The following is a 10,247-nucleotide window of genomic DNA, read 5'->3' as shown; positions in this document are numbered from 1 at the left end:
TGTACCCTGGAATACCATCTTGAGAGCACAGAAAGGTTTTAACTTCATATTTATTACACACTCACTGTAGGCAACTGCCAACTCCTCAAAACGCAAAGTTCAGCAACACAACTTCACTTTCAAGGGCTTCAGATATACCTACTGTATTTTGTGCAAACATTTAGAAGAGAACAGTAATTTAAGAAAAACAGGACACTGGAGGATTTAGGAAGGGTATCAGTATAAGCAAAGGTTCTGAGCTGTGAAAATAACAATCTTGCCGGAAAATCTCTAGTCCTTAGTCACCATATATTCAGTCGTGTTTTTAACCTCTGCCTTTTCTATTTTGCCACTTTATACTTTCAGCTCTTTGAACCCCTCTTGCCTCTGGTTCCATCTTTCTACTCACGATAACTTAACACTTCTGGGAAGCATTTTAGCAAAGCTACTTTAAAAGCATGAAAAGTCCAAAGTATGCTTGGGAAGCAGGAATGCTTCAAAACTTTAGGTTATTTAAGTCTTATGCTTAATGACAGGGAACTACTGGAAATAAATTAAAATACATCCATTAGAAGAAATTATTAAACTATTAAAATTTGTTTTTCAATGAATATTTAATAACAAGGTAGATAACATATGCTTATCTAATATTTTTATATCACTCAGGGTAAAGCAAAATGTCCTGTTTACTGGGTAAGTATGACCTGCTGTATGTGGACACTGCAGTGCAATTTAAAAAATACTGTAATTATAATTTCAGAACTTCAGAATCTGAATAGGTGCCAGTGTTCTCTCCTTTTTTAATATGGGAAAAGAAAATCCTTTGAAGATCATTTGAAGCTTGGACCAAAATTCCATAGCTGTATTATTAGGATCACTCTGTAGTCTTCAGGATTCAGATACAAGGGAAGCTTCAATTCAACCTTTTAGAGAAGACATTCCAGCTCTCATGATCTCATCAACCAGGAGAATGTTGGTGGCAATCACAGTGCTGAAAAGGGGGGGAAAAAAATCAAGACAGCTCAGGTATGAGGTATGAACTCTAATTCAACTCAATCTCCAACTAACTTGTGCAAATTATGTCAAATTTCCCCCTTACCCCTCCATACACAGAAGGATAGCTTCAGTTGCTATACTTTCACCTGATTACATTTTCTTATGGAAAGAAAATTAAAGTGTACCAATTTTAAAGAGTATGAAGATTCCCTAAATGTTATTTTACAGTTCTGGCTTTCCCAAACTTACCAGGAGTGAAGAAGCTGTTTCTTTACACAATAGTTATCCCATATGCCTGCTTCTGCTGCTACCATTGGTTCACCTGAAAAGTAATCGTCTTCTTAAAACCACACAGAGCAGGTTCGTAAGATCAGAACGCTGTCTAAAGGAACTAATAGGAGTATTCTGTGCTGCTTTTGCTCATCAGTGGTTGCTCATTTCCTCTATTATTAACTACGAGAACCCGAAGTTCCTCAATTAGCCCAATGCTGTGTTACAGACCACGACTCCTATGCACAGCAGCTTTGATGAGTGGCTGATCTCTACTTAGAATACTTTCAGTGACAGGAATGCTCTAGTTGGTTGCCAAACATTTGCACATGTATCTTTTTCTGGAGACATTCTTATTTGTACATATTAAAGTACAGCACTTGAGCTATAATCTGGCAAGATAGGCTTATCATTTCCCTCATTCCAGAGAAACCTTTATTAACTAGGAATCTGGGAATGACATATACACATCATTATATATAAAATAGACAATAAGAACCTACCGTATAGCACAGGAACTCTACTCAATACTCTGTAATGATCTATATGGGAATAAACTCTCAGAGTGGATATATATACCCACTGATTCACTTTGCTGCACAGCATAAACACAACACTGTAAACCAACTACACGCCAATAGAGATTTAAAAAAGAAACCTTTACATTAACTTGAATGGAAATGCTGTATGTCCACAACAGGTCTTCCATATACTGCACAGATGTGTGCACATCTTCCACTTTCTACTTGTATGATCTGTATTACACTGGCCTAAGATCAGGGCCTTAATCATTTCATTAGGTTTGGTTCCCTCTTCAGCTTTTGCTATCCTTAGCCTGTTTTCACCCATAGATATGATCATCAAATGTATCACTTTAATCAAAGTCCCTGATAAAAAGGTGAGTAAAGCAAGCTCAATATGAAACCCTTCAACATACACCTGAACCACCTACCACAACTCAGCAACATCACCAAATCTGTACTCTACTTATAGCATCTAGATCTCCCCCTTCAAATGGTTGCATCCTCCTTACCAGTGTTCAAGTCCACACCCACAAGCTGACCGGATTCTGAATGTTCTGCTTGAACTTTAACTAGTGTTTCCTGAAGGTCAAAACCAGAGTTCTGAGCAAGAACCTAAAGGAAACAAATACAACTATTTAAAGATAGGACCTACTAACTGATAGTCAAGTCTAAAATAAATAGTATTTCTAACTAACAGTTTTTAAAAAACTTTAATGAGTGCAGTCTGATATTAATGTTCACTTTACACAATGACTAATATACATCACTAACCCATTCACTAATCCACCTCAATCTCAGCAATACACTAGCCAAAAACTGTACTTTCAAATGAGCACACAATAGAAAACCAACATACTAATCTTTCTCCAACTCTCTGCGACCCCACAGACTGTAGCCTGACGGGCTCCTCTGTCAATGGGGACTGTCCAGGCAAGAATACTGGAGTGGGTTGCCATGCCCTCCTCCAGGGAATCTTCCCAACCCAGGGATTGAACTCAGGTCTTCTGCATTGCAGGCATTCTTTACCATGAGCCACGAGGGGAGCCCATATTAATCTTAGTGTAAAACAAATAAAAACAAAAAGCAAGCTTGTACTCAAGGATAAGTCCTACACTACAACTTCAGATAGTCAAGCCTCCTGTCCAGAGGAACCAACACATTAGATATTGAGAAACACCTGTTCTAATGTTAGGGTGAAAATGGATGCAATCTATTTATTCAAAATCCACATTATGAAAAAGCCCACATTAGCAAAAGCTTTCATCGGATGAATCGCTTTGGTGTAGTTTAGAAAACTGTTAAAAGCATTCACACCTTGGGAATAATGAGCAATGCATCAGCAAATGCTTGAACTCCAAGCTGGGCCCTGCCCTTTACACTGGGCTTGTATTTAACCAGGGCTTCTGCCATTGCCACTTCCACTGCGCCAGCACCTGGGACTACACAGCCTGTTGGGTGAGGGAAAGAGGAAAATGCTAAGATATAAAGAACATAAAACTGCTGAGTCAATTATAAGGAAAAATATACATAAAATTAAAACACAGGAAAGCCATTAATTTGAGAATTCCATGTAACCGCAGCAAGTTTAATACTGCATTTGAAAGCGATACAAGCAACATCTCAAACAACAGAATGATTTAAGGAGCACGTGGCAAATCCTGCAAGCCTTTAGTTCATTTGTATCCCCTTTTTAACAACAGCATGCTATGAAAAAACTTAGCATACCATCATAGCCATTTTAAAGGAAAAACTTTACTTTTGCATGGTGTCTGGCTGTGTAAACTACTGACAAAAAGAACACAGTATTCAGCCATGCCTTTTAGACTAGCAGAAAGAATAAACACAGGGAGCATCTTACCATCGTCAATAGCATTTTTAACAGCCCTCAAGCCATCTCTTATTGCATCTTTGATTTGAGTAAGCGTGTGCTTATTTGGTCCTTTGATCAATAATGTGACAGAGCGAGGATTGTTACATTTCTCAATAAAGGTGAACTTCTCTTCTCCCTGTGTGAAGAGGTAGTATTTTAAAAAACAGGATATGGTTGTGCAAGGGATGACCAGAGGAGAGGGGCTTATGGAGGAATAAATGGGGTATTATCAGGCACCACACTGATCACATTAAAGCTAATAATTTCTTTGAAAAAAGGTCACATAAATGAAATGTGATTTTCCCATCAAGGGCTTATTGTTACTATGCACAAATCATCAAAATGTATGTAAACAAAGCAAAAACATTACCCTGAGTTTGGAAGAACTTTTAACTACTGAAGAATTCATGAACCAAAAAGTAGTATTATTTTGGGAACAGAGTACACTTACCAATGTATATTCATAGACAAGTCCTGCATGTCCCAAACAATCAGGATTTAGGTCATCAAGAGAATTTAGGGCTATCCCACCACAAGCAAGAGTCAGCCTGAAATATTCAAGTATTTTAAGGGAGATGCAGAAGTGCTTTTATTAGTTATATCTAGAGGTTAATTCTTTTTAGAAAGCAATCTTTTTCAGAATTACATACTAAAATCATGTTCTAAAATATATTTTACGTAAGCCTTTCCATTTGCCACCAACCAGCTGAAAACTGGTCTCTTCTCCTAACTCTCCGTTTAAACCACTCTCCTCAAGTCAGTAAATACTCCTCTGACATGAAATCTAAAGGTGCACAAGAGCTCTGCGGGAGAAAGCGTTCTCTAAAACCCTTCGTGCAGTCTCTTGATAAGGAAAAAACGATACTGTATAGGTCATCATTTAAAAATAAAACAAGTATATATCAACACTCATAGCAGCACTATTCACAAGAGCCAAGGTAGAAACCCAAAGAAATGTCCATGGACAGATAAATGAATAAACAGCAATGTGATCCCAATACATGCTACAACATCAACTTTGAAAAGATTACACTAAGTGAAAAATAATTCAAATGCAGAAGGACAAATACTCCATGATTCCCTTACATGAGGTACCAAATTCATAAGAGACAGTAAGTGGACTAGAATCTACTGGCAAGACTGTGTACAGTTATTGTTTAGGAGTACAAACTTTCTGTTTGTGATGGAAAAACTTCTGGAAACGAATAACGGTGATAGGTGCAGAACAATGTGAATTTCACTTTATGACACTGAATTGTATATTTTAAAATTATAAATTTCATATTATGCATATTTTGTAAAAACAGAAAATTACAAACTCACAAAAATAAGAGGGAAAAATGGAATAATCCAAGTTAACTCCAAAATAAAGTGAAATTCCTGTCACACAGATAATCTGCCACCCGTACCTTTCCATGTTTCTCCTTTTAGCTCTGCGCAGAGCTATTATGCCTTCTTTGGCAAGAGCATCTAAGGAAAAGGGATCAATTCCCTGCAACAACAACAAAAGAAGTTTCAATATTTTACCTTTAAAATAAAAATAGATACTAGACTAGTTTATAAAACAAGATTTCTCACCTTTTGATTAATAACAACAAATCCTTTATCTGAATCACCACAGACTTTCTTTTTCAGGTCAATTATTTTTTTAACTCTGTCTTCGATGAATTTCCTTTCAGCTTTCACTAATTTCTCTCTCTCCTCTGCACTCTTGTAAAAAAAGCCAGAATTCACTTCTCTAAAAAAGAAATTACAGACGGGGGAGGAAATATTTAGCAAATGGTCACCAAGCTCCAATCCCACGCCCTGGTATGCTTTCAGAGGCTATTTCCTAGTATTTTCCAAATCCCTGGTTGAGGCATTTTGCCCTTTTGAGCGGAGACACTGAGTCTTAGGGAAATAAAAAAAAATGACTTGACCCAAATGCCAAGCTTTCCTGTTTCTAAGGAGATATAAACTCACGTTTTTTCATATTCTAACGACACGTTGCACGTGAGGATGTATGCATCTTCTACTCTCTTCTTCATATCAGGATGCCGTGCCCCGTGGTCCAAAACAAGACCTCTGATTAAGCTGTTAAAACATGTAAGAAATTATATTCTTACTGAGTTCCAGATGGGGGTGTAAAATATGCTAACAAAATTAAAACACTGAGACTATATTGATAATTTTCACACAATTAACTTTATTACCCGAGTTACCTGAATACGACTTTTGGGTACTACCTAAGAAGGTTCAATTGTGAAAATGCAAAATTCCAGAACATGACAAAAACAAGCCATTCAAATTAAAGCCACAACCCTTTCTTATACAGAAAACTGTCCACAGAAACAGTCACAATTGGTTGCTATTAAACTGGTGATCACCTCCTTTTAAAAATGTTTTCAAACTAGGTCTCTGAAATAATTATCTCTAAGAGTCCTCAAAGTCTCCTATATGCTCTGTACTCAACAGTTCAATAAAAGCCAAATGACTGATAAAACTGACTTTTCAGGATCATTTTGACTATAAATACATAAAATTGACTTCAAGAGGTAATACTGCTAAGTTAATGATAACTTGTCTAGGCAACATACAATAATTCAAAAAAATCAGGCAAAAATAGGTACTGTGTAACCTTCAAATGTGTACTCTTAAGTATTTCATAGCATTCTAACACCCACCTTGTATCTGTTTCAGATTTATGTTTCATCTCCATGATCTCAACCATGAAGAGATCAATAGGTTCATCTTGCTTTTTAATGGCCAAAATGGAGTCCACGACAGCCTGCAAGAGGAGTATAACTTTGATTTGCGGAAGTTGAGACATTTATGGTACTTACTCTTCACAGATGTTTAAAGCACTTTCTTGTCTTTGAAAATCTCCAAACTGATCTAAGTCTTTCTCTACATGCTAACAGAACACAATGCACTGTGTGTAATGGGCTGGAGTAATTTACATTCCTGAAACCTCCGTTGTAATTAAAGAATCACTGACACCTCTACAATAAAAAATACTGACAACAGGAAACTTTTTAATAATAAAATCTCCATTTTATAAACCCCCTTTACTGAAAGGTCTCATTATACCTTTGTAACCTGGCCAGGAATACTATTAATACTATGATTTTCTCACTTTACTTCTTCTAGGGACACAGATCAGGTTATTACTACCACAAAAAGGAACTTTATGGCCGACTGAATACTTAGCTGACACAGTATGACACTGTGAAGAGTTTAAATAGCACTTTCTAGTTGCAATTAGTAAGAATACTGATATTTCCAGTTGCCAAGGGTTCTCAGTATAGGCGTAAAGTACCAGACACATGCCAAACTTAACACATACCTCTGTTAAGACGTCAGCGAGTTCAGCATGAACTTTAGTACGTAGAGATGTTCTGGCCACGTCTATAAGTGTTTCCCTGTCCATCTCTTTGCTTACTTTGACTTGTTCCAAAAACTGAAGTGCCTTTTCCTTTGCAGCTTCAAATCCTTCTGTAATTATTCTGGGATGAAGACCCTATAGTAAACATACAATTACAAAACCACTACTAACACTAGAAATCTTCAGGTAGATGCAACTACAGTTCATTACAAAGCAAAATTTACGGAAGTTTATTCTGGATCACTCATACCCCTAAACACAATTAATATCATGTGCTGACTTTCTGAATACATTTAAAAGGATAGAGAGTCCTTTCAATGCAGAGGAAAAGAACAGACATTACTCTAGCACAGGGTCAAAGCCAAGGGAACTACCGAGCACTCTTGGGTGTTCACTGTGCAAACCGCAAGGGAGAACGCCCCAAACGCAAAAATGTGTCATGACAATATGGCTATATGGCTATTACATCTCTTCTACAGGTAACCTGAAAGTAATTCACATCATTTCCTAATGAAAAACAGGCAGACTCTGTTTTTCATACTGTCTCTCTCTTCCCAAGAAACCCTTCCTACATCAGATTAGTACTAAGGTTTGCTTTACCCTTGGAACTACTGAAAGTTAAAAAAAAATTTATGGCATTCTTAAATTTTGTTGACTTTTTCCTTAAAAATATGCTGTCTTGAATATCCCATTTCTAGATCTCAATTATTATGTTGCAGACATATAAAAAATTATACATGGAATGCAACTTGATTGAAAAAACAAAACAAAAACCACCTTTCAGGCAAACAAAGATTCTTCAATTCATTGAGGATCACAAAAATTTGTGTCATACAAGGATACAGACTCTGGTTCCCAGATTTAAGCCCTTTGCCCTTTACATTCCATTATATGGGCTCAGCTACTATCAGTACATCAGTTTGTAGGAGTCAAACTGAGATTATTTCTTATTGACAACGAAGTATCAAAGAAACACAAGGATCAAGTATACTTCAGAAATGTAGAGATCCGCCTGCTTCAGCAGCTCTCCAATGATGAGGACATTGGAAGTAGTACCATCACCAGTTATGTCATCCTGGGCTGTTGCTACTTTGGCTATTAAGGAGGCTGTTGGGTGTTGAATTTGCTGCAAGTAGAGAAAGAGAAACATTCCTTAAACAACTTAAAATGAAAACAACTTAAAATGTGTAAAGGGCTAATCTATTTGCACAAAATGTCAAAGTATGCAGCTACAAATTGCTCTGATTAAAAACATGATTAGCTATTCTGAGTTATCAGTTTATGATGACAATAACATTTTCATGTATAAATTTACTTCTCAGATAATCTTGACTTTATCGATGAGGAAATATGAGGCCCAGTGAAGGTTTACTCAAGGTAATGGAGCTAACAAGTAATAGCAACAATTTCAAATCCATGCAAGCCTCTTTATGACAAATGTAGGATTCTTGTGAGAATAAACCAAGTGCCTTTTAAAAACGAAAGCTCAGCAGCCCAGTTATTATTTGGCACTGCAGAAACAATTTAAAATGGAAAAAAAAAAAAAAAAAGCTTAGCCTCTTTAGCAAATATTACCACAGTGGATGTTAAGTCACTGTGGAACAGTTCTGGAAGAACAGAATATTCTTTATGTTTGTCACCCAGATTCTTAACTACAAAGTATCCAATCATGGCTCCTGCACTCTTTTTGTCTCATTGTTCTCTACTACAGCCTTTTATGTCTTTAGGGACACTGTTTTAAGAATCTAAGCAGACTAGTTTATTAGATTAGGTAAAATTAAATAGTCAGGTAAAGATGACTTTTCTGACATCGACTTTAAACTATGACTCCTATTTTTCTCTGAAAGCAGAGGCCACCACTTAACGCACCAACAAAAACTACACCTTCTAGGTTAGCTAATCCATATTGAAGATATTAACAAAACATCTGGACATTGAAGGCATGATACACTATTTTTAAAACCTCAAATCTTATTCTAAACTCAAAACATAGGCAAGTCATTTCCTTTTCTAGGATTTTAACTGTTTTGGGGAACTTAGGGATGAGTAAAATGACTGCTCCTCTCAATAACCTGAGATTCTTAGTCACTGGGACTTTAAAAATGGTAGTTTTATTTCTCCTTCAGATGGCGGTGGAGAGGTGTGATGTAACAGTTAACTGTTGTTTGAAAAAGTATAACCATTCTGTCGCATTCTGTCTACGTCATTCCTCTTACTTTTTCAGGTTTTATTAGAATTTTAATTAACACCCTTTAAAGAAAGCCTTAAATGGTAAGAGTAGGGGATTCAAAAGTACGTTTATTAGACTCCAGGGCTCCTCACTATTCGGTACTGTCAATAATAGTACTGATAACATTTTTTCCTACTCCTTCCCACTGTCTGGAAAACCACCTGTTGTAAAAGTCTTCCTATAAATCAAATGTACTACGGAAAACCAAAATACTTTGGATCTAGGACAGCAGCCTCTCACCATTTCATGAAGCAGCACATTTCCATCTTTAGTGAGTTTGATGTCTCCAGCACCAGAAACAAGCCTGTTCAATGGGCAGAAATGAATCGCACTGTGACTTTATCAATGGAGATCAAGTTAAGAGACCCTTAACAATCGGGTTTTATCCAGATCTTCAGGAGCTGGGGCCTAGGGGTTGGTTCTCTGTACCCCGGTAACAGGGATGGCGCAGTGCCCACCCTCCTCCTGTCTGGGAAGCAATTTGAAAGGGCGCTCAAGTCCCAAGCGCAGGGGGGCGCCGCGCACGCGGGCAGCATTGTTCTCGGCGGAGAAGGAATCGAGCACCAGGAAACGGCCAGGGTAAGAAATACGACCCAACCGGGACAATAAGGGGAAGAAGAGCAACAGTGGCGAGTTCACAGGGCCGGAGGCGGCGGGCTCCAGGCCTCGGTCCCCGGGGCAGACACGCGACAGCGCGAGGTGCACGGTGCCCTCCCGCCCCTCCCCGTCAGTCCCGCCTTACATCTTCATGGTGCCCTTAGGCCCCAAGTTGGTCCTCAGCACGTCCTGCAGCCCCCGGGCCGCGCTAATGTTGACCGCCAACGCCGCCTGCGCTCGGGCCACCTCGGCCTTGGGGTTCAGGGTCTTCACGGCCGCCATAGCTGACCCAACAGAGGAAGAAAAGGGGACGCGGCGTGGCGAAAAGCCCCGAGCCGGTTCAGCGTGGCTGGGAGGCACTATCCGGGTCTTCTGGAACAGTCGGGCGCGCCGGGCCCGCCCCCAGCGTGCCCGCGC

General features: G+C 38.5%; 1 protein-coding gene and 2 non-coding genes across 3 annotated transcripts; all 3 read right to left on the bottom strand.

Moving 5' to 3' along the window:
• Positions 1–32: 32 nt before the first annotated feature.
• CCT6A (chaperonin containing TCP1 subunit 6A) lies at positions 33–10,224 on the bottom strand. Its single transcript, XM_020893724.2, has 14 exons — positions 9,976–10,224; positions 9,474–9,537; positions 7,995–8,129; positions 6,965–7,138; positions 6,303–6,406; positions 5,602–5,712; positions 5,218–5,377; positions 5,049–5,131; positions 4,091–4,187; positions 3,628–3,775; positions 3,084–3,217; positions 2,279–2,381; positions 1,225–1,297; positions 33–970 (listed from the first exon to the last, which is right to left on the bottom strand). Exons 1-14 carry the CDS (start codon positions 10,110–10,112, stop codon positions 898–900), a joined length of 1,596 nt encoding a protein of 531 aa, XP_020749383.1. The 5' UTR covers positions 10,113–10,224; the 3' UTR covers positions 33–897.
• LOC139032934 (small nucleolar RNA SNORA15) lies at positions 3,445–3,585 on the bottom strand. The gene has a single exon (XR_011485567.1). It is a non-coding gene; the product is annotated as a small nucleolar RNA SNORA15 (small nucleolar RNA).
• On the bottom strand, positions 7,272–7,405 carry LOC139032936 (small nucleolar RNA SNORA22). Its single transcript, XR_011485569.1, has one exon. It is a non-coding gene; the product is annotated as a small nucleolar RNA SNORA22 (small nucleolar RNA).
• Positions 10,225–10,247: the final 23 nt, after the last annotated feature.

Source organism: Odocoileus virginianus, chromosome 33, assembly GCF_023699985.2.
Source record: "Odocoileus virginianus isolate 20LAN1187 ecotype Illinois chromosome 33, Ovbor_1.2, whole genome shotgun sequence".
NCBI classification, from domain to species: Eukaryota; Metazoa; Chordata; class Mammalia; order Artiodactyla; family Cervidae; genus Odocoileus; species Odocoileus virginianus.
Note: the sequence above shows the minus strand (reverse complement) of the source record. Positions and strands in the feature narration are given on the sequence as shown.